Source organism: Diabrotica virgifera, chromosome 6 (assembly GCF_917563875.1).
Source record: "Diabrotica virgifera virgifera chromosome 6, PGI_DIABVI_V3a".
Lineage (NCBI taxonomy): Eukaryota > Metazoa > Arthropoda > Insecta > Coleoptera > Chrysomelidae > Diabrotica > Diabrotica virgifera.
Window position 1 is genome coordinate 21,053,708 of NC_065448.1, and position 25,774 is coordinate 21,079,481.

A 25,774-nucleotide genomic window follows, 5' to 3' on the forward strand; every position below is an offset into this window, starting at 1 on the left:
AGTTCAGAAAATAGTCAAGAGGTGACTCGACCTGGACTGTATTTTCGGTCTATGTGAAAAATCACTAACGAAAATAGTAGGTCGCTTGTATTTGTTAGTAAATTAGATTTATGATTGCCAAAAATGTATAATTCACAACATGTAACCAAAGTTATCAATTAAGAGACTACATCAGGGCGTCATGAATATTTTTTTGCAGTGCGGCAACAGTGGGTCGGCAGTACGACAGTGACAGTGACATTATACTATCAAAAACGAAGGCACAATATTGTGATAATAATAATTATTATACTCATAGGCGCGCTAAATGTTGCAAGTCAGTAAGTTCGATTTGTTATTAATCGACTTTTAGTAATTACAATGTGACACAAAATCTAGGCATGTTATAAAAAAAGTTTATTTGAAGAAAATGTACGTTTTTGTTCTTCTTAATAAGCACAGGCTCGTTTTTTAATATTGTATTTAGTTATAGAGTAATTTCCACATACTAACATATTCTCAAATTGGGCTCTACCGCCATTCTCTACTATACCGGGTGTCCACTTATATTTTCCCCCATTTTAACTGGCTATAACTTCTAAGCGGCTCAAGATACAAATATGCGGTTTTTGCTGGAATGTTTTATTTTAGTAAAAGTTTTGTTTGAGTGGATTGAATTTTTTATATCGCTTTCAATTACGAAAAAAAAATGGCGTATTTTTTAAAAATATGTTGTTCTATTTTTTTAATGGAATACCCAGTATATTTTTTTGTAAATTTGAGGTACGGTTATTTACCTATCCAGCGATGTAAAGTTTTTTAAAATCGGTTGTCAAATGACTGAATAATTAATTTTTAAAATGAGAGATGCAACGTGGAAATCAAATAACTAAAATATGATTAAAATAACTAAGCAAATTGATATTCTGTTATGTGATTTGCACATTGCATCTCTCATTTTAAAAATTAATTACTCAGTCATTTGACAACGGATTTTAAAAAAAACTTTATATCGCTGGATAGGTGAATTCATTACAAAAAAAATATACTGGGTGTTTCATTTAAAAAAAGTCAACAACATTTTTGTTTCAAAAATCCGCCATTTTTTAAAGCAATATAAAAAAATTCAATCCATTCAAACAAAACTTTTACTAAAATAAAACATTTCAGCGAAAATCGCATATTTTTATCTTGAGCTGTTTAGAAGTTATAGACAGTTAAAATGGGGGAAAACATAAGTGGACCCGGTATTATGAATAAGTGTGTCAAAATCTCGACAAAATATTCAAAATTAAAGTTGCAATCTTGGAACGCGTTTTCCGCGCGTTGATATTGCCTATTTCTTAAAAGACAAAAAGTTCATTGCAATGAAGGGTGGGTTAGGACTGAATCTACAATCGACAGAAGGCGTAAGTGTATCTGTAATTGGTCTTCTTCGGTTTTTCCCATGAGTTCGCTTTTTCGTTCTCTCAGCATTCTATTCTCCCAGTCACCTTCTCTGAGGTCTATCTATCATTCTATCATAGCATTTCCTCTGTACATTTTCCATCTCATAGCGGGTCTTTCTCTCCGTCTTCTTCCCAGAAACTCCAATTCCAATATTCTTTTTGGCTACCTGTGCTCTGGCATTATTTGTACATTCCCCATTACTGCAGGGCTCTATTTTCCAACTTTTTTGTATTGAGCATTCTACATCCATTCTCTTCCATATTTACTCTGTTGTTAATCTATCTTCTCTGGTGATTTGCAGACATCTTCTCATGAAGTCCAATTCAATTATTATTTTATTTCGATTGATATCACATACTTCCACTCCATATAGGGTAATATTCATCACTATGCTTTGAAAGATCCTTTTTCTGTGTTCTTTGGTTACAGTACCTGGCCAAATTATTAGGCCAAGCAAGGAAAAATTTACTCTATTGAAGTTATTTCTCTCATGATTATGAATATATTTGAAAAAATATTGTTTTGTTCCTTTTTTGTGAATATTAACTCTTAAGGTGCGTATCCATTAGGTTCGCTGCTCCGCGCTTGCAGTAACTGTTCCAATCGATACGGCATGCGGCCCTTTACATATAAAGGTGCGTATCCATGAGGTTCGCCGCTCCGCGCTCCTGCAACTGCTCCACATAGTGGATACGTTGGCGCTCCTGGACCGTGCAACAGTGCGCGCTCCGCCTCGGCGCTCCAATCGGTGGCGGTTTATATGTAGAGGAGCGCATGCCGTATCGATTAGAGCAGTTGCAGGGAGCGCGGAGCAGCAAACCTAATGGACATGCACCTTAAAGTTAATACATATTCACAAAAAGGAACAAAACGGTATTTTTTCAAATATTCATAATCATGAGAGAAATAACTTCATATGGTAAATTTTTCTTTGCTTGGCCTAATAATTTGGCCAGGTACTGTAGTGTGTTGTTCCATATCACTCCATGAAGCGCTTTCGTGGCTTGTTTTTATGACATCTTAAACGATGGGATTTAATCTCTTGGAACGAGGACTAGAACTATTTCCAAAGTGGAAATGAAACGTCAAAGAAACTTGATTTTAAAGTAAAATAATTGTGGTTTATTGACGACAGAAAATGGTAAACTGCCCAAAATATCTTCTAATATCTTACCTGGTCTGTTTGTAGCACCGATAATAAACACGTTCTTTTTGGCTCCCATACCGTCCATTTCTGTTAGAATTTGATTAATAACTCTGTCGGCTGCACCACCGGCATCACCTACATTTCCACCACGCGATTTGGCAATTGAATCTAATTCGTCAAAGAATAGAACACAAGGTGCCGCAGATCGAGCCTACAAGAAAAAAATAATTACATCTACATATGTTGGAAGAAAATAATACCACCTATACTTCATCCAACTTCAAGCTAAGCTCGAGGCCACCGTGATCGATGGGTGTGTAGTGACGTCGAAGCTTGTCATTGGTTAGAAATTAATTTCTAACCAATGACAATCTGCGACGATACGACACAATCACCAATCACGATGAACTCGATCTTAGCTTGAAGTCGGATGAAGTATAGCAGCAACAACAGTTACATCATAAGTACAAACTGCAAGCACAGAAGAGAACAAAAAAGCTGCTGCTACCTGCACAACAGACGGCAACTACTGGTAAATAGATCACTTACTAATATCCGAAAAAATGGAAAATAATAGTGCATTACGTCAGATCATTACAGAGAAGCAATTTTCTAATAATAGGAGAAATTAAATGAAAGTAATTAAAACAGAAAGAACAAGTCAAAGCAAAAGAAGATGAAACCTGGAGAACTTAAGAGTACAGGAACTAAGAGAACAATACGAGACAACCCTAAAGGAAAATCTAATAGAACAAATAATACAAAGGGAATATGGAGAAATACAAAAGAAGGAAACAATATTTCGATACATAATGTGAAACTAAAATTAAACAAAAAACCAAGAAATAAATGGATATCAACTAAAGAACAACATCGAGATGAATACAAATAAAAAAAGTAGCAGACCAATGTTGCAAAAACCAAAAAAAGCTGTGGATGGAAGAGCTGTTAAAGAACCTAGAAGAAAATAGTAACGACAGCGCTAACATATTTCGGTACCTAAGCTCAACAAAAAAAAAAATGCAGATTAGTGGTTAAAAGACAAGAGAAGCATTAACAATTCTGGCAAATGAAACACGGCAAAGAGGTCTAGAAATTAACGAAGGAAAATCAACATATCTAATCTGCTCTAGAAGAGAAAATAACAAGACGACAGAAATCAAGATCGAAAACTATACTTTTGAACGAGTTTAACAATTTAAATACTTGGTAGTAATTGAGATTGGCAAAAATAAGAGAAGTAAAGAAGTAACGGAGCAAATTCTAGCAGGCAACAAACATACTGGAGATACCATAGGTTAATGAAGGATAAGAAATTCAGAATCTAGAAAGACAAAACTGAAAGTTTGTTTCACCTTCTTACGCAGGTGAGACAATGTGCTTCACAGATAAAGATGAAGAAAGATTAAGATTATTCTAACAGAAAATCATCAGAAGAATTATAGGGACTGACCCATATATTTTTAATGACAACCGATTAAATATCTGAATATGTATATCTGTGATTAAATATCTTCTGAATATATGACTATATTTAAATGATGCAACATGTTGATTTTCTTTCTATTACACGTATTAAAAAGAAATGGGGCACTAAAAAATGCCGTGAAAAGAACTGAATACGAGTTATTCCATTTCAAATCACTCAATTTGGATCAAAAAAACGTTTGGATCTCCTATTTGTCTGAAAATTGGTATATAGCATCTGCGGGATGTAGAAATAAAACGTTTAAGGTCGAAATATCTTCTTCTTATTTTTTTCTCAAAATGTTATTTAAGCGATTTTACAGTGATTTGGTATTTATTTAAACAAATTTGCATTTTCTATCGTAAAGTATCAATGGAAAACATAATATTTTAATAGAAGGTACTCAAAAATGTCATTATATGGCATTATGACAAGTTATTTTGATTCAAAATAAGTTTTTGATCAAATTTTATAGTGTAGAAAACGTTAAAATACTTTTTTTACATTTTCCTCTATTCCCAAAATACGTCATAATCGATTTGGCTGAAAATTTGCTCACAGAGAGCCAAAACATTTTAAGTAGTTAGAAGGATTTGAATTACATTACGATACTAAAAAACTTACATGCAATATCACAGTAAAAATATGGGTGTCTACTGCAAGTACAATTAACTCGGAAAATATCGACCTCATGACAAAAATTGTTAAAAAGAAATTGTAATAATTGTAAATACGATTTATTTGGAACAATTTCAGTTCCTACCATTTTTGCCGAAAAGTTAAAAATGGCAGAGATATTGAGCAAAAACGGTTTTCCTTTAAAATCAAGATGGCGGCTAACGTAACGGAGGAATTCATTCGCGATTTTAAATTTAGGCTACTATTGACTCCCCTAAAGATTAGAAAAATAAAATTTTGGGCAGCACGGCATGCAACTTTTTTGGTATTGTAATATAATTCAAATCCTTCTAACCACTTAAAGTCCTATGTTTTGGCTATCTGTGGGCAAATTTTCAGCCAAATCGATTATGATGTATTTTGGGAATGGAGGAAAATGTAAAAAACGGTATTTTAACGTTTTCTACACTATAAAATTTGATCAAAAACTTGTTTTGAATCAAAATAACTTGTTATAATGCCACATAATTATATTTTTGAGTCCCCTCTATTAAAATATTATTTTTTCCATTGATACTTTACGATAGAAAATGCAAATTTGTTTAAATAAACACCAAATCACTGTAAAATCGCATAAAATAACATTTTGAGAAAAAAAGAAGAAGACTTTTGACCTTAAATATCTTATTTTCAAGTCCCGCAGAAGCTATACACCAAGTTTCAGAAAAATCGGAGATCCAAAAGTTTTTTTTTGCCCGAGTGATTTGACATGGAATGCACATATGTTCAAGTGAACAAACATTAGAAATCCTACCTTGTCGAAGATATCTCTGACATTTGCTTCTGATTCACCAAACCACATAGTAAGCAACTCTGGTCCTTTAACTGAGATAAAGTTGGCTTGGCATTCATTCGCAATAGCCTTAGCTAATAACGTTTTACCGCAACCAGGCGGCCCATAGAACAACACTCCTCTGGACGGTTGCATACCGAACTTAAGGAACTTATCTGGATGTTCGACTGGATATTGCACCAATTCTTGCAACTCTTTCTTGACATTAGCCAAGCCACCGATATCGTCCCAAGTGACGTTTGGTACTTCTACTATGGTCTCACGTAAAGCACTTGGGCTGCTCTTCGTCATGGCGTAACGGAAGTTCTCCATGGTAACTGCCAGTGAGTTTAGGACTTCTGCGTCAATTTGGTCGTCTTCGAGGTCGATGAGGTCCATTTTTTCTCTGATTTGTTGAAGGGCTGCTTCCGAACATAGTGAAGCTAAATCGGCACCTATAAAAGGAACAATAAATGTGTAAAGAGATAATCTTTAATACTCTGCGCTAATTAGTAAAATACATACAAGGAAAAGTTATTTACCAGCAATTTTATTGCTGGAATCGAATCTTATGATTGTATATATTAATAATATAGGTATGCAAAGTCCGCAGATGGTGTGCTACTTTTTTATAAACAAAATGGCGCCCTAAAATCTTTGTTTTTTTCAATTTTTGCTCTATAACTCCAAAGATTTTAACTTTACACCAAAAACACTCAAATAAAAATTCCCCGTAATTAAATTCTGCACAGAGACGTGTTTTTCCCGATTTACTTCGACGAAAATTTTCCCCGGAAATTGCGGGTTTTTCCAACAAAATCTTTAATTTTCAACTAAAATTTTAGATAAATAATTGTTTCTCAATAATTAAATAACTTGGTAATATAAAAGCTCTTTTTGTATAGATAATAATTCCAGAAGCCGATGGAAATTGAATAAATAGTTTAGCAACAAATGAATTGTTAATTAAAAATTTACGGTCACTATAATAACCACAATAATTATGATACATAAGAATAACTACGATTTTTGTATAAAATGACACTGTACCTATCTAACGTACGGTACAGAATTGAAATTGGACTATTTAAGCGGCCTCAGGAATATTTTAAAATTATAAACAATTTTTTGGCTTATAAACAATTAGAATATCTCGGGAAATATTCAATTAAATTAAATCGTAAAAACGGTACATATTGGAAAAAAAGCGGCAGGACGCTTATTTTAAAAGAAAAAACGTTTAATTGTGATGAGTGGTTCCTCAGATACAACCGGTCAAAGTTAACCGGCATTTACAGCAAAGATATAAACAATAGGATCATAATTTTCGAACCATCACCTTTTTAGTTTTGTCCTCTTTCTCCACACTAGTTTTCATAGCTTTAAAATACTCATAACGTATATTATTATAATAAAAACTATCGATATTACGAGTGAAAATTGCCAAAAATAGCAAAATTTCAATCAAAAATTAGGTTCGAGAAAATGTAATCTCAAAGTTCAAATTCGGTATACGTTAAAAAAATTCATTTTCTCGGCTTCCCATGGAGCAATTTTCTTCATTCTTTTTTGTTCCCAAGTAACTCGAGTAGAGCCACCTAACTAACGCATTAGTAAACGTCAAACTTGCTTTTGTTTTGTTATAATAGATTAATTTATTTATAAGAAAAGAAAACTACATATTTTTCCCGTTGTAGCGTTTTTTTAGGTAAACTTACTACAAGTGTACCTTTTACAGTTAAAAACACAAATATTCTCATTTGAAAGCTGTATTATTTAAACAAATTAAAAAATTTTGTTATAATCAATAAATTAATCTATTATAACAAAACAAAAGCAAGTTTGACATTTAATAATGCGTTAGTTATATGGCTCTACTCGAGTTACTTGAGAACAAAAAAAGAATGAAGAAAATTGCTCCATGGGAAGCCGAGAAAATGCATTTTTTAACGTATACCGATTTTGAACTTTTGAGATTACATTTTCTCCAACCTAATTTTTGATTGGAATTTTGCTATTTTTGACAATTTTCACTCGTAATATCGATAATTTTTATTATAATAATGTATGTTATGAGTATTTTAAGGATATGAAAATTAGTGTGGAGAAAGAGAACAAAAATAAAAAGGTGATGGTTCGAAAATTATGATCCTATTGTTTATATCTTTGCCGTAAATGCCGGTCAACTTTGACCGGTTGTATCTCAGGAACCACTCATCACAATTAAACGTTTTTTCTTTTAAAAGAAGCGTCCTGCCGCTTTTTTCCAATACCGTTTTTATGATTTAATTTAATTTAATATTTCTCGAGATATTCTATTTGTTTATAAGCCAAAAAATTGTTTATAATTTTAAAATATTCCTGAGGCCGCTTAAATAGTTCAATTTCAATTATGTAAAGTACATCAACTAGGTACAGTGTCTCTTTATACAAAAATCATAGTTACTCTTATGTATGATAATTATTGTGGGTATTATAGCTACCTTAAATTTTTAATTAACAATTTAATTGTTGCTAAACTGTTCATTCCGTTTCCATCGGCTTCTGGAATTATAATATATACGAAAAGAGCTTTTATATTGCCAAGTTATTTAATTATTGATAAACAATTACTTATCTAATATTTTAGTTGAAAATTAAAGATTTTCCTGAAAAAAACCCGCATTTTCCGGGGACAATTTTCGTCGAAGTAAATCTAGAAAAACATATTTATGCAGAATTTAATTACGGTGAATTTTATTTGGGTGTTTTTGGTGTAAAGTGAAAATCTTTGGAGTTACAGAGCAGAAATTGAAAAAAATACGATTTTCGGGCGCCATTTTGTTTATAAAAAAAAGTAGCACACTATCTGCTAACTTTGCATACCTATATTATTAATATATTATACAATCATAAGATTCGATTCCAGCAATAAAATTGCTGGTAAATAACTTTTCCCAAAAATGGCCTATTCTACGATAATCTGCCCAGACTATAAGTCTGGAGAACAATTTTTCGTTATATTTTATTTATATTTCTAAAAACAAGTCCAGAAAGCAATGATAACGTCGTAGTTTCTGGTCTATATCGCCGTCATCACGAAGATAACTAAAAATATGTCGTAAAAACAAGATTAATGATTTCCTCACCTACGTGACCATGAGTTTCCGCAGCGATCTGTTCCAAGTCGACATCATCGGCCAATTTCATGTTCTTGGTGTGAATACGTAAAACTTCAAGTCTGCCAGTTGCATCAGGTATTCCGATATCGATTTCCCTGTCGAATCTTCCGAATCTACGTAAAGCTGGATCGATTGAGTTTGGTCTGTTAGTAGCGGCCATAACGATAACGTGGGAACTCTTCTTCATACCGTCCATCAAAGTTAGAAGTTGGGATACTATACGGCGTTCCACCTAATGAAAAAGAGTTATTTAAAGACATGCCAAAGGAAACATTAAGATGAGTTGAATCAAATGCTGTATTTTCGCTTAAAGTTATCGCGTTACTCTTGTACGTACTTAAAAATTATGTTTTTATATAAAAAGACATACCTCTCCGTGTGTTTTCTCTCTCTTGGGAGCGATGGCATCCAATTCATCAATGAAAATAATAGCTGGGGAATTCTTGTCGGCTTCCTCGAAAGCTTTACGAAGATTGCTTTCGGATTCACCGGCCAATTTGCTCATAATCTCAGGACCGTTAATCAAGAAGAAGAACGCTCCAGTTTCGTTAGCTACGGCACGTGCAATGAGTGTCTTACCAGTACCCGGTGGACCGTAAAGTAAGATACCTCTTGGTGGTTTAACTCCAATAGCCTGAAAAAAGTTAAAGTTAAGGTTACGTTTAGTTAAATTTAGGTAAAGTCAAGAAAGCACGACCGCACAGTGGTTCGAAATGCTGAAAACGTGGTCATGAAGTAAAATAAAAAGTCAAGACGTTGGAGGTAGAGATATTCTGCTATATTTCCGGTAATTTTGACTGAATCAAACTGATTTTCGATCAAACTGAAATTTTCAGAGAGTATTATTGAAGTTATGTACCTACTTTCATTTAAAATAATAAAAATCGAGAATTTCAAAATTTTACCACCGCCCCCTTAAACAAAGAAAAAACGTAAATTTACCTTGAAAAGACTAGGATGTCTCAGTGGTAACTCCACCATTTCTTTGATTTGAGCGAGCTGTTTTCTACAACCTCCGATGTCGTCGTATCCAACTGCGTTAAGAGCTTCTTCCTCCTCTTCGCGCTTGATTGGATCTCCATCACAATGAATGACGGTATCTGGAGCCACTATACAGTACGGAGCGGGATCGGTCTCGACGACTTTGAATTCAACAGCTCTCATTCCTCCACGTACAACGAATACGTCATCTTTGTGTATTGGTCGATAGGCCTCCAGGAAGTAGGGTTTCAGGTATACTTCGAAGAGATTTCTGGAAATTGGTAAATAAAAATCAGCAAATGATTTTACAATGGCTGGTGTGTAAGTTTTGAGATGAGACAACATCAAAATACCACTAACATTGTAAAATTAAACTTGTAAACCAAAACCAAAATCTAGCAAAAGCAAAATTTTGGCATTATGATAGAAGTCTTTGATACCGTACATAGTGATGTAAGAAGAGAATATTCTCGGGTATAATATCACAAGAGAGTGAGAATAAATTGACAATAATGCGACAGTTTTTCGAAAATTTGTTGTCTGGCAATATTGCCCAATGACAACAAATTTGAGAGAAAATGAAGCATTATTTACTTATTTATTCTTACTGTCGTGTGATATTCGTAAGATTATTTTTTAATACTTACATATAAAATTCAAGTCTTTATATAAAAACAGTCAGTGATATTGATCCCAATTAATGTGACACACATTTTTCAACTTGTCAAAGTGAAAAGCACAGTTTAGCAAATATTTAGATGAAGATATTAATAAAGTATAGTTATAGTTAATTTATTTATAAATACAGTTTCATTCATGAAATAATCTTACCGAAGTAAATCGGGGGCTTAAATTTGCCTATTTGTGTTCTCCTCGTGACAATTTGACAGTAGATGCAGAACTGTGTGTGTGTGTGTTTGTGTTTTATTGGCACTGGTAAGCAACCAACTGATCAGAGATGCAGAACTAAAAGTATATTATGGATATTTTCTTAAATATGACAGTTGTCAAAACTAGGAAATTGGTTGCAATTAAACAGAAACAATCTACTTAAAAAAATGCTCACTGTAATTTTCTACAGTAGAAAATTATCAATGTAACAATAATCTGATTGGACAGAATTAAACACGTGATCAAAAATCTTACTGTACGATCGGAAGTTAAAATCATTAAAAAATAATTAAGAGAATATTCTCGGTCAGAAAATTCTCGGCGAGAATTTTCTATACATATTTACAAAAATCGAATTAAAAATAAAAATTAGATATGGGTCAAATTATTATAATTTAAAAAATATTTATATGTATTGTTTTTGCCAATTCACCTAGTATATTTTTTGCACCCCAAACAATATTCTTAAAGCCCAAACACATACTTGCCGCTCCGCTCATGAAATATGAAATGCTAAATGCTTTTTCGCTTTGGCCGGCCGGGGAATCACGCGATTTTAGATAAAATCTCCGAAAACCGAAGTAGCCGGGGCATGGGAATCCCATGAATCACTAGATGAGGTGTTTACAGTGTCAATATTTTATTGTTTTGGTGCTATATTAAGGGGCTATCCTAGTGTAAAGGGTCGTTTAAACACAGCGATAAATCAAACAACTTATCAAGGTCAATCGAGTTGTTGCAACTTATCATTGTGTGTAAACGGTGCATCGCACAACTTATCAAAGTTGGAGTTGGGTTGAAGTGGTATCGCATTGAATCGCAGCGTCTAAACAGCGTTTCAACTTGTCATCACAACTAGTTGCTGTGACTTATCGTTGTGTTTAAACGACGCTTAAAAGTACGAAATTCATATACTTTTTTTGGGAATTTCTAAAATAAAAAGTACTGTACCAATTGTTTTGAAAATTTGCATGAGCATTTATTATAAAAAGAAGTATGTACAAGATTTTATACAGTGATGTAAAGAAACGTATGTTTTTAGAAAGAAGGCGCAATCTTATCTCGGATTTGTAATGGATAAGAGTGGAGATAAAATTCGTGTTATTGGGGAAATCCCAGAACCTACGAATTTTAAATAACTGAGATCGTTCTTGAAAGTATAAATTATTGATTCCTTCAAAACTTCCCAAACATTATTCATTGTTTATACATATATACTTTTAAAACAAAATGTAGTTGGGCACGGAGATAAGCACTACCATTTTGATTGTGATATGCCGCATTTATACTCAGCTATTAGAGAGATATCGCAAATGCAAACGATAATATCGTGTCAAGACGTAAATAACGTATAACGTTCTATTTCAGCACAGGCAACAAGAGAGTTATCGCAAATGTTCTGGGCGGGGCTTAACGTTATTATGACAACCGACGTTTGGTATTACAATGTAACCTAGAAATTAATTTTGAGGAATACTGTAATTGTTTTTATTGAAAAATGAATTTGGATATTGAGCTGGTTGACATGCATTTTAATTTTAATGATTTAACCAACAATAAATATAAATAGTTAGTATAAAAATAATATAAAATATCTGAATAAATAATATCCTAACCACAAAAAGTAGTCTATTGTAGACAAAATAAAAATGCACGTCTTTCTCAACATAAGATGATTCACAGTATTTAGTTTATAAAATTTGTATTCTATACATTATTTTTATGTTTCATCCCAAATGTCAAATTAGCGTTAACGTTATTACCGTCCCTTATTTCAACCTAAATAGCGGGACACGCTATCCGGTATTAGCGTAACATTCATTCTGCGCTTGCGTACATGTCAAAATAGCGTATTCCGCTATTAGCGTGCGATAAAAATGCATTTGCGATATCTCTCTATTGCCACTGCTGCTGCCGTTAACGGAAATATTGCCCGAAATACGATATCAACGCGAGTGAGGTACTCGCCAATCAGAGTTGCCAGATTGGGGTATTTCCCCCCATTTTTGGGGTAATTTGAAAGCGTCTGGGGGAATTTTTTTAAGCTGTAATGGCTGGGGGATTTTTTGGGGGTAAAAAAATTGTGGGGGATTTTTTGGGGGTAAAAAAATTGTGGGGGATTTTGGGGGGTCATGGTCAGTTAAATTTGTGAATGTACATAGAACATTAGAATAGAACTACATATTATTGTACTCTCATATTTATAATCGAAGATTATGGAACCTATGAATTATTTTAGCGCCCTCTGTTGATAAATAGTATAATTTTGGTTTACTGTTCTCTATACATTTGACTACTAAAATTCAAAAATCATGGATTGGTCCAGATTGGTCTACCTCTACGTTTAACATGCATGGCATGGCTAATAAGATATAAAATGAAATGATGGTGTAAAATGTACATATAAATGAAAATAGAAATTTTCTTTTTTAGAAATAAGCACCCTGCTCGTTCATCATGTGAAAATCATAGAACAGTTAAAGTCTGTTCGCTAAACTCATACAGAACTGGCTAGTGATTTTAGTAGGTCATTTGTCATTTTTTTGTTTTTGCCAGTTGTGTCTGAGTTTAGCGAACCGACTTATTAGCCATGCCATGCATGTAAAAAACTTACTATTTAAATTATTTCCGAGGGTTCATATTTAAATATATTAACTGAAAAATTTATGTTTTTTGTAATTAATCATTCAGTTCCTGTTTTTGAGCTTTATAATGTAATGTATCAAGCTGCTATGGTGTGAAGCATTGTCCATATATAATTATAGAGCTGAACTTCGTACTTTAATAACTACTCTTCAAACCAGTGTTCAAACCAGTGTAATATCTTTATTCAGCTAGTTTGATATCAATATAATGGGTGCGTTCGGACGACCATAGCGGCTGACTGCCAGCAGAAATCGGCCGAGTGGTTGTATCCAGCCGTGATAGGGAAAGCTTAGTAAATCTCTCAGCAGCTGACTTCCAGCGGTGACGTCTGACAGCTACTGCTGGCTCAGCTGTCCAGCCGCTGTGGTCGTCCGAACGCACCCAATGTTAACGTTAACAATATTATTGTTATTAATCAAATTATCAAAATATATTAAAATCAAAACAATAACAACAAACAATCCCATGCCTGAAATGACATTGACAATTGACATCATATTGGCAATTTTTTTTTTAGATGTTTTGGACCATTCTGGATAAAAAAGGTCTCTTATAATTTTTCTCTAAAGGTGATCGTTTTCGAGTTATAAGCAATTTAAAATTGAAAAAAGCGAAAAATGACGATTTTCAAGGCTTAATAACTCGGTTAAAAGTTATTATTATGAAAGTGACTAAATCAAAGATTAATGCCCCACCTACAAGATCCCGAAGAAATTTTTGTCATTATTTTATTACTAAGCTGTTATTTTTAAGTAATAATATTGAGCACCATGCACGTGGTAGCCGGCCGTAAATGCTAAGTGCGAGAGAGATGCCACTCCGGCAGTCCAATTGTGCATCTTACTTGCACTCACATTTACGACCGCCTACCACGTGCATGGCGCTCAATATTATTACTTCAAAATAACAGCTTAGTAATAAAATAATGACAAAAATTTCTTCTGGATCTTGTAGGGAGGGGGGCATTAAACTTTGATTTAGTCACTTTCTGACTTTCATAATAATAACTTTTAACTGAGTTATTAAGCCTTGAAAATCGCCATTTAATACGCCAAAATTATAAGAGACCTTTTTTATCCAGAATGGTCCAAAAAACCTACAAAAAAATTGTCCGGGCCAAAAATATTGATTTTTGCAATTTGATTAAAAAAAAATGTTAAAAAAATTTGTCCCACTTTTCACGTGGGCGACTTCTTGAACCTTATTCTGGGATGTCTCACGAATGTAATTATGCAAAAAAATCTCATGGGAATATTTTCCCAACGAACCCGCCGTTTTCGCCTTGTCTAATAAACAGACTTGTCATTAGATATCGAATAATTTCACAATCATACATAAGTCATGGATGATTCATGTATTCCATGTTCGAAATTCAAGTCATTCTAAATCCAACAAACTCTCGTGAACAAAAAATTCAACACTTCAAAGCATATAAATAATAATTGTTTCTTCGCAAAAACTGGATATTATCGCTTGCATATCATTATAATGACTAAAAGTAGTTCTAACGATATGATTCATTAAAAACAAATTAAGGGGTCAACGTTTCTCGGCGTCTGAAGAACCGGTTGAAGACTCCAAAACATGACAAAACTTATATTTTGGAGTTTCTAGTTAAGGGCTTGTTCATATTATAAGAGCGGTTTGTCGACGCCGCGATTTACCAGTTTAAACGTTGGTAAACTGGCGGTTGCATATGTACGATGTTGAGCGGTTGCATTTGTTTCTATGTTAATTTGAACCACGGCGGTTGGGTTTTTCAGGTGGTAAACCGCGACGTCAACGTTGGCAAACCGCCCTTATATGTACGAGGCCTAAGAATGGTAAAAATACTTCGAAAATTTATTGTAACTTGATACAACCCTGTAGTAATTTTCATACAGAATATTTTGGAAAACAAATCAATTTTTGATCATAAAATGATACAATTAAATATAGCAACGTTTTGCATTTGAAACGCCATCGTTTTCTGTCGTTCCAGTATCCTTCTTGCAGTCCTTCCTTCCAGTATCTTCATGCAAACAAGAACAACACATAGCAAAAGAAACATAAGGAAACCAGGAAGTAATAAAACCAAGACAACCAAAAATGGAAAAGAAAGTAAGGCTATGTTTAAAGATAATAATGAAATATTGATAATAGGTATTAAAGATCGAAGTAACTCTTAATAATACACTTTTGGCGCACCTCTCCTCGGGCCTTCCTCCTCTCTCCTCGACACATTGCCGTTTTGCCCTCTCTTCGACAGTTCTCGCCCATTCTGCCAAATATTTCATAACTTTTAACACCTTGATATGGGCCTCAAATTAGCTAAATAGAGCATGTTTCAATGATTACATCTCGACGGAGGCCTCTTTTGACCCCCCTTTAACTTGATGGTATCACCACCGAGCCGTCTTTGGGTGGCTCCTCAGGTTTTTCTAGTTTATGATTTGGTCACCTTAATATATTAGATATACTTGAAATAAAAATGACTTCCATATGTTAACCAAATATCAAAAAAGATGAAGCAAAGTCTCAAAAGGTGGAAATCGTTAGTTCAAGTTATGGAACAAGACAATGGTTACAACAAAAAACACATGAAAATTCTCCTCCATGGAGAAGCAATAAGATAGATGTAAATGCAAACAATGTCGCAAAATGACAAATTTTCCTTCTTCTTCTTCTTATATTAGGCTTCTTGACCTGTTCTTAACCGATTTTGAGCTTGTATTCGTAGCTGTCATGTTCACTGCCAGCTATCTCGCACCTTTTAAAGGGCCTTCCTATTAGTCTCTGGCCTGTTGGCTTTAAATCTCTGGCTATACGGGCTATTCTCTCGCTGTCCATTTTCATCACTAGCTGATTCCACTCCCGTCTTCTGTCTTCCCCACCATACTATGTCTTGTATGTTACAGAGATCTCTTATTCTGTCGTTCGGTATTCTGTCTCTCAGTGTTTTCCCAGTTATTAACCTCAACGTTCTCATTTCTGATGTTCTCAGTATTCTCTTGCTTTCTGCTGTGATCTTGTTTCTATCGCGTACATAATGATCAGTCTTGCACATGATTTGTATATGCGTACTTTCCCTTCAAGCCTCATATCTTTATTTCTCCAGATGACATCCCCCAGACATCCTGACACGTAATTGGCTTTATTTGCTTGCTTTCGGACGCTCTCTTTAACAACCCCATAGCTACATATGTCAACTCCCCGATATTCGAATCTCAAGACTTATTCAATTAGTTCGTTGTTAATTACTTTTTGCATCTTCGATGACAAATTGAAACTAGGGTTATATCAGGCTCGACACTTAGTGCTTATTTTTTCTCATTAGTGTTGGATGAGATAATTTGGAATTTACAGGGTAACTTCCCCTGATGAAATACTGAAAGTACTGAGTGACAAAAATAAAGTGGAATATTATGTTAAAAATATATTATAGATAAGTATAATACAATAAATATTTTTACTTAGGATTCCAAGGTCCAACAAAAAGTATGTACAAGTGACTAACTACTATAATTATTTTTAATAGTTGTTAGATAAAGGCAAGGAATATAAGGGGGGTACTATTTCGCTGATAAATTTTTAATAGTATAAACCTTATCTGCATAATATGCCTGTGAATCACTCAACTTAAACCCATTACAGGAAATCATCCAATTTATAGATCACTGAAAGTTTTATTTTTTTTTTCAATCATTAAACTTTGTTTAAATTTAAAGAAAAATTTTCCATTGATACTATAGGCTGCAATGAAAATCGATATTATCAAAAATATTCATTAATTGCCAAATAATCTTAATACATAAGATTAATAGATAATAACATCCTTTTGTGAAAATTGTGGAATTGACATAATACAAGACTTTTATTCCAACTACATTTATCTTTAAAAACAAAACTGATCAACCAGCCAAAGGATAAAAATAACTTTCTATTAATATATGTGTGGATCTTGATAGAAAAGATTTAAAATTTTAAAATTTTGTAATCAATCTTATTCAATAACAATTTTCTGCAACATTGATAACTATATATTTCTGGTGATAATAGTAAAACCTTACAATAGTTTTATTAAATCTTATATGTATATTTTCATTGCACAGCTGAACAATTTTTAATTTTAGCATAGAGAAATATTCCAAAAAATTAATCGGCAGGCTGAAAAATAATTCTAGTTTATGTAATAAAAAAAACGGTATGTTATAAATGCAGTTATTAAAATTATTATTTTTGTGTGCTGAATATTGAAAAACAAGAAACGAAATGTTGACTTTGCTGAGACAAGCAAAAAGCCAATACTGGATACTGGGGAAACTTTTTTCAAAAGGATGAAAAAAGACTTATGTAGTCTATAGAAACAGATGTAGGGACGGAACTGATCACAAAGAAAAGAAGCAAGCAAGCAAGCATAGTGATTTAACCCAGCCTGAGAGACTTGCTCACCCCTAGAGAATGACATTCGGGTGATACAATTCATTGGGGCGAGGAGGATTAACTCCCGTAAGCAGGAATCACTCCACCCCGCTTCAATGCTCCAGACCATCCACTTACCACAAAGAAAAGAATGTAATGAACTAGTTGACACGAACCAAATATTTAAGGAAGAATGGATAGATTATCTCACTGAAATGTACGAGAAAGAACATGTAGAAGAATTGTTGAATACACCAGAAATAATAACAAATAAGAATATCAAAATCCAATGACAGAAAATACAATCAGCCCTCCAGAAATTAAATAGAATAAGCCCCGGACATGACACAATCCCAAATTAACTGCTAAAATATGGAAAAGAGATACAACTGACACAATTAATTCAGAAAATCCTCTACCAACACATAATCCCAAATGAATGGCGAACTTGCACCACCATACTTATGTTTAAAAGGGAGATAAGCAGATTCCTTCGAATAATAGATGAATAAACTTACTAAGCACACCATTAAGACTTAAGACAAAGATTATAACCAACAAGATTGGCTTTATATGTCTAGTCTAGAGGATGAACAAGGATTCTGATTGAGGAAATCTTTCATAGATGCTGTCTTTGTCCTAAGACAAATCACAGAAAAATCAATAGAATACAACAAGCCTGTCTATATGTTTCATTGATCTAGTGCAGGCGTTTAACTGTCTAAGTAAAAGACATCTTACATCACCTCTATGATATGTGCATAAACTAATTAAATCTGCGGAAAACATGTGCAAAGAGAATCAAATTCAAGCTAAAATAAACAGAAAACTTACCAATCCAATACCAGCTGGGAATGGCATTTGTCAGGGTGATTTACTGAGTATGTTGCTGTTCAGCATTATTATAGACGAGATAATAAAGAAAGTGCACAATGCGAAGAGGATATAGGATAGGTGATAAGAAGATTAAAATCTTTATGGTAATATCAGTGGCTAAAACAAAATGTATGCCAACATCAAAGACAAGGTGAATGGATTGATTATATAGCAAGAGATAAAGTTTAAATACTTAAACATAGAACTATCAAGCCAGGGCCGGATTTAAGGGGGGGCAGGCTGGGCAGCTGCCCGGGGCCCCCACAAAGCGCCAAACGTAAAAAAATCAGCACATTATTTACATAGAGTAATTTTTGTTTACCAATTAACTGTGAGATTTCGTTATATGGAAGGTTTGACTCCTGTTACAAGGTTTTTCACATTTTTGCCAAATCACGGTCATAGAGCAGAAGATATATTTAATTCAGGCTAAAATTAGAGAACATAATATCTTATCGTTGTGGATTCCATGTGCCGTCCACTCTCTAAATTTAGTTGCAAAAGCTGCAGCTGAGTGTTGTCCTGCTGCCATAGCATTCTTTGATTTCTTGTGAGAGAGAACTATATGAACTATATTTATTTTTCACTTCCTCTACATATACATAGATACAACTTGTTAATCGAATGTTTAAAAGTTGGGTCTCGAAAGCAAGGCCGACCGTAGCAGAAATATTATGGTACCTAAAAGAGTAAATTAATACTAATAGATGGTCATCTAGAAGTGACGCCGCAAAAGCACTAGTTAAAGATTATAAACAGATTAAAGGAGCACTAATTTAAAATTCATAGCGATGCAAATAGTATGTACAATCGAATGTGTTTACTGGAAACAGGAATATTTGCAATATTCTGGAATGAAATCTTAGAGAGGGCAAACAGCTGTCACAAATCCAAATATTGGCCTTAATTCAGGAGTGGCGGCACTTATATCACTTAAGGACTTTATATTTTTTAAGGAATATTCGACTGACTCCACTGGATTATGGAACATCTCCAGAGACTGAAATGACAACATCAGACAAATTTAGGACTAAAAATTTTATCGCTATTATAGATCACTTCATTTCCTCTTCAAGTTAGAGGCTTCTGCATATGAATCCACTCATTACAATTTGGGATTTTTACATTAAATTTGGAAAATTTAATTCCCAATGAAATTGAAGCTCACTCACTGAAGCTTACCGACATTTACAGCAATGATTTAGTTAGATGAAAAAATAGGTGTCGAACTGGTACAATTAGTATAATTTTTAAATTCGGTTAAAGAGGAAATCGGCTCATCAAATAAGTAAAGAACTTCAAATCTACCGACTGCTAAAAGAAAAGAATGTGAATGATGCGTTTCCAAACATTGAGGTGATAGTCCAGAGAAATAAGGTTTTTTTCGTGACACTTGAGCAGCCAGGTTGCAAATGGTTTTTTTTGGTACTATATACCTAATACATTATAAATACAAAAATGCCCGTCACAGTTCGGACGAGAAACTTAGTTATTAACAAATAAGGGTCAAAAATGGCAGTTTTTTCGTTTAAATCGCTACTGGTAAAAATAGGGTAATTATGTATATTATTTAGAGTATTCGTATTTTAGAAGATCAGCCAAGGTTTAAAATGGCACTTTTTTAATTTTGGTCCGATCATTTTTGCTTCGGAAATTGCAATATAAGACTAAAATTTCAAAAATAAAAAATGTGCTATAACTTTTGCGCAAATGGCCTTAAGACTTTCATATTGCAAGAAAAGTTGAGTCAAACATTCCATATAATGCACAAAAATTTTTAAGACGATTCGTCAATTAGTTTAAATTTTATGGAATTTTTTTATCGCAAAGAGCTTTTTTTCGCAATGTTATTGTTCAGAAACTAATAATGACGAAGCAATTCTGTGAAAACCACATGCAAGTAGAATAGTTATGTTTTCAAGTTGTTGAAAAAAATCATTAAAAAGTCGTTTTTATCACTCCGAAAAAAGTTTAGTAAAATAGAGTCATTTTTGGCTGAAGTACATATACTTCCAGGAAAACAGTGTACCTATATTTCATCCGACTTCAAGATGAGCACAAGACCACCATGAATGATGGGTGTGTAGTGACGAATTAATTTCTAACCAATGACAAGCTGTGAAGTCACTACACATCTACCGATCACGGTGGTCTGGTGGTATCTTGAAGTCGGATAAAATATAGTGTAACTCAAACTAATAAAACAGTTAGTCTTCATTTAAACTACAGTTACTTCTGCTTCATGACACTATTCTGTCCTCTTCATCCTTTTTTGGACTGCTGGGATATAAAGCTGGGTCTACAGAGTTAGAAAAGGGGAGGACCTTATATGGGTGACCTAAACAACACAACTGGTCAATATAATAAAAGGTTTGTTCCAAAACAACGAGAAACCGTTCATGAAACGATCACTGTCCTGCACAGTAAACAAAATAACCCATGGAACGCACAATATGCATACACAGAACGCATGGAACATAATATTTTATAGTAACGTGATCGTTACATGAAGGTTCTTGTTGTGTTGGAACAAATCTAAAAAGACACAAGTTGAAATACTTCCTGAGTAGTAGTAGAAAGAATGAGACCCTGAAAAATATTAACTTTTACATCTGATCATTAAGGGAAAGATACAAGGTAAACGTGGTTCTGGTAGAAGAACATCATGGCTGAAAAATCTAAGACAATGGTATGGAAAATCAACTACCTAAATCATTATTCAGAGCTGCTGTCAATAAAGTCCCGATAGCGAATTTGGTAGCCAACATGATATCCAACGATCAATAACACTTATAGAACTACAAGAAGAAGATCAATGCTTTCTTTGTTAAATATTTGTTCTAATAAAACAAATTTTTTCCCTAACGAAACTTTAATGCTTTCTTTGGTTTTCTTTCAAAAGACTTTTATTGATTTTACAAAGTAATTTAGAAATTTCTCGCAATCTGGTTATAGATAATCTTTTTCTCATGAGCATTTTTCAGTGCGTCACAGTTTTTCGATTTCTTTCTAACGCATTAAATTGTATATGACAGAAAAAAAGGCACGTCGGTGATTACTTTGGTAATTATTCTAGTTCGGTGATTATTCTAGTTGTCGATAGATGGCGCTATAATAGAAAAAAAATTTATTTACTATAGTTTATTTTTTAACCAGGAGGAGTAAAACTAAAAAGACAGATTCACAGCCAAGAAAGTCACTAGAATAATAACCAAATACATCTTCTTATTTGGTTGATCTAGTCGGCCCTCAACGGTAATCCATAAATATTATATTAAATTAATATGACGCTAAAGAATTCCAAAAACAACTGCTTTTTATATAAAAGCAGAATAACAATCTAAAAATTAAAGGAATAACACAGAAAACACAAAAATCGCCGATATAACTTAATTAACCTATGAAATGTCACTAGTGTCAAAATTTGATAAATGTCATTAGTGTCAAAATTTTATAACAGTGGCGTAAACTTGCCTGCGGTTGGACCAATTACAAACAAGCAATACAGCGCGGCAAATTTGAATCACTCCTCTTGGTTAAAAAACAAACCATAATTATATAATATATCTACGAATGTAATCTGTACAATTTATAAGACTATACAAATCAAAAAAATACCATTTTATAAATGCAATAAAGACAATTGATTTGTTTTTATGCCCAATTACAAATAAAATTTGACAACTGTCAGATTTAACTAAAATGTCATGTTATAATAAATGTTATAAATGTATATTATCACGGACTTACCATTTTTTCTATCATTTGTGACGCACTGAAAAATCCTCATGAAAAGAACCATAGTACTTAATAATACAAATTCTAGAAAGTGCGCAGTACTACACTATATAAAATGAAAAAACTAAAGAAATGCTGTTAATGCATTAAAAATGTATCTATATTAACCTCAAAGAATAGTTCCAACCTATAATCTAGCAAACAAAAAATGAAATTAGTCATCCAAATTCATATGTCCTAACTGCTCCAAAGTACCCAGAATCATGTGTCAATCAATATCTTCTTCTTCTTCTTCTTAACTCAGGCGAGACTTGTTAGTCTCTGGCACTTGGTCATTAGACCTTTGTACCAAACCCTGTTCTTCTCCTTAAACTTTAATAAGTCCTGTGGCCTCAACGAAGGCCAACATTTTTCTTATTGGTAGTTTTAGGATATCTTCTGGTTCTAATCTCATTTGACCAGTGAAGTCCTGCCTTACATCACCTAGCACACTGCAATGGCATAGTATGTGTATGGCAGTTTCTTCTTCCATTTCGCACTTTCTGCACCATGGATCATTCACCTTACCTAGTTTTTATAGGTGATTTCTTAAACAGCAATGTCCAGTCACCATTTCAGTGACCGTTTTGATCTCTCGTTTATTGAGGTTCATCAAACTGTTCGAGAGTTTTTTATCAATATTCTTGATTATTTTTTTAGTCTGGATTTGCCCTTGAGTGGTTCTCCAATTATTTTGATGATTCTTTATCACCGTCAATCAATATGTTCCTTTGGTAGTCATTTTTCGGAGGAGAACTTTTCACATTGATACTCTCCCTGCTAGTACTAGCTTCTTCCATTTTTATTGAACTAAACAAATATTTGGACCAACCCATTGCAGCGATAGTTCGTGGAGAATTAAAATGAACCATGAGCTGGATGAAGTAATGCAGAGCGCAGTTATTTTAAGATTTTAAATTCACATAGACTAAACTGGCTTGGTTTCTTAGAAAGAATGCCAGATAATCGAGCTGTAAAAGTAATCCAGAGATGGAAGCCTCAATGAAATAGAACAAGAGGAAAGCCCTGTAAAAAATGGATAGACGACGTAGAGGGGATCTTAAAATCATGAACATCAGGGGCCTGATTCAAATTCACTTCGAGGTCACAATTTAATTTCTACTCCGCCGTGATGGTCGCAATTTATAGCGATTATTATTCATTTCGATATTAGTTACAACTGGGGATATTGACGTTATCATTTTGACACTGCTCAAAATTTGGGTTGGCGCTCCGGTTTATTGGATTTATTGGCTAATATATCGAAAAAATGCCATTTTTGGGAAAAGTTACTTACCAGCTATTTTATTGCTAAAATCGAATCTTAAGATTGCATATATTAGTAATATGGGGTATGACAAGTCCGCAGAAAGTGTGTTATTTTATTTATAAACAAATTAGCACTCCTAAATATTCCTTTTTTAATTAGTGCTCTGTAACTCCTAAGATTTTCTCTTTAAACCAAAAACACACAAATAAAAATTCACTGTAATTTAGTTCTGCACAGTTATTTTTTTTTTTCGATTTCCTTCAACAAAAATTTTACTCAGAAAATCCAAGTTTTCCCAAGAAAATCTGCAATTCTCAATTAAAATTTTAGTGAAGTAATTATTTATCAATAATTAAATAAATTGATGACATGAAAGATTTTTTATAGTAAATTATATATCAGGAGGCCAGCGACAATCTAACCAATAGTTTTACAATAATTAAAATGTTAATTAAAAAATTTCGGTCGAAATAATATCCAGAAAGACTATGATACAACAGAATAGCTATGATTTTCATATAAAAAGCACTATACCTATTCAACATACTTTACAGAATTGAAATTAGACTATTTGAGAGGTCTTAGGAATGTTATAAAGAAACAATTTTTTGGCTTATAAACAAAGAGAACCCCTCAGAAAATATTAGATTAAATTAAATTAAGTTAACGCTGTTGAAAAGGGGACAGCTTCTGTGCCCTTTTCGAAGAAAAAAAAATTGAATTGTGAGGAGTGGTTCCAGGTAAAACCGGTCAAATTTGACCCGCATTTGCGACAGAGTTATAAACAACAGGATTTCAATCTTTGAACCATTACCTTTTTATTCCGGTCCTCTTTGTACATACAAATTTTCATATCTTCAAGACACTCAGAACAAAAAAGATTTATGTCACCAAGTTATTTAATTATTGATAAATAATTACTTCCCTAAAATTTTTGTTGAAAATTAAAGATTTTGTTTGGAAAACCCGAATTTTTCGAGGAAAATTTCTGCCGAAGTAAATCGGAAAAAGATATCTATGTGCAGAATTACAGTGAATTTTTATGTGAGTGTTTTTGGTTTAACCAGCAATAATTGAAAAAAGATTTCGGAGCGCTAATTTGTTTATTTACCAAATAGCACACTTTCTGAGGACTTTGCCTAGCTATAATAATATATAAAATCTTAAGATTTTATTCCAGCATGTCCAGCAGTAAAATAGCTGGTACATAATTTTCCTTGTTTTATACTAATTTTCCCAGATTATTACCTTACATCTTTCATTGTGTTGATAATTCACGTTGTGAAAATTCTCAATTATTATATTTCTAATTTAATACTATTCTATCTAATTCCTCCAAAACCAGCAAATTTCCATAAAACCCAGCCATATTAATACCTTTTGCTTTAGTTTTCTTTGCAATTAACAAACAAAACACATCTCCTAAACTAAACCTAACCTCACTTTCAGCCATTCATTCATGTGCGTGTCACAATGATTTCGACTCGAAATTATAATATCAACCACTTTTTTGGAGTCGCAATTAATTTCGATAAGTCGCTATTTAATGACATCATTTCGTTAGTTCAACTAAAATCCATAAGGCTTGCACAGTCGCATTTCAATGTCGCCATATTGATTGTGACTTGTTTTGAGTCAAAATTTGAATTAGAATCAGGGCCCAGTAAGTGGTGAAGGAAAGTATCTGACAGGGCAGAATGGAAGAACATTGTTAAGCAGGCCAAAACTCACAAAGGGTTGTATCGTCATTAGAAGAAGAAGGAAACAAATATTTAACAAACACAATATATCATAAACAGAAAGGCACCTGTATACAACAAACAATGTGCTTATAACTGTGAGAAAACTAAATATTATACACATATTTTCTCCATTACTGATACGCTACCCGGTAAAAGTCATAACAATAGCAAAATGATACAATAAAGTAAGTGTTCACGTTTATGACTCAGTTCATTTTTTATTTCCTGAAGTATAGAACACTTAGAATGACTAGGATACATCATGTATAGTATAATTTTAGGCAAAATATCCTAAATAATAAAAGCACAAATCTCTAAAAATATAGAGAACTTGGCAAGATGATCTACGAAAATAATAATTTCATGAATGTCACTTGTAGTTACCATAAACAGATGATAACCTTACTGTTTCTTCAAAAATATGTAATCCCTTTTGTATATTTTTTGATAGGAAAGGATTTAATAATAGCAAACAACCCTTTCACTCTAGACATACACTTTTAACAAAATGGCAGTACAATTATTATGACATATAT

General features: G+C 33.2%; 1 protein-coding gene across 1 annotated transcript in view; it reads right to left on the bottom strand.

Annotated features, from left to right (window-relative positions):
* Positions 1 to 25,774, bottom strand: part of LOC114331583 (transitional endoplasmic reticulum ATPase TER94) — a 40,723-nt gene that overhangs the window by 11,732 nt on the left and 3,217 nt on the right. Inside the window, exons 3-7 of the mRNA XM_028281191.2 lie at positions 9,597 to 9,906; positions 9,025 to 9,288; positions 8,622 to 8,886; positions 5,476 to 5,948; positions 2,603 to 2,786 (exon numbers count right to left, since the gene is read on the bottom strand). Coding sequence (XP_028136992.1) covers positions 2,603 to 2,786; positions 5,476 to 5,948; positions 8,622 to 8,886; positions 9,025 to 9,288; positions 9,597 to 9,906 — 1,496 coding nt within the window. The remainder of the gene's footprint in view (positions 1 to 2,602; positions 2,787 to 5,475; positions 5,949 to 8,621; positions 8,887 to 9,024; positions 9,289 to 9,596; positions 9,907 to 25,774) is intronic.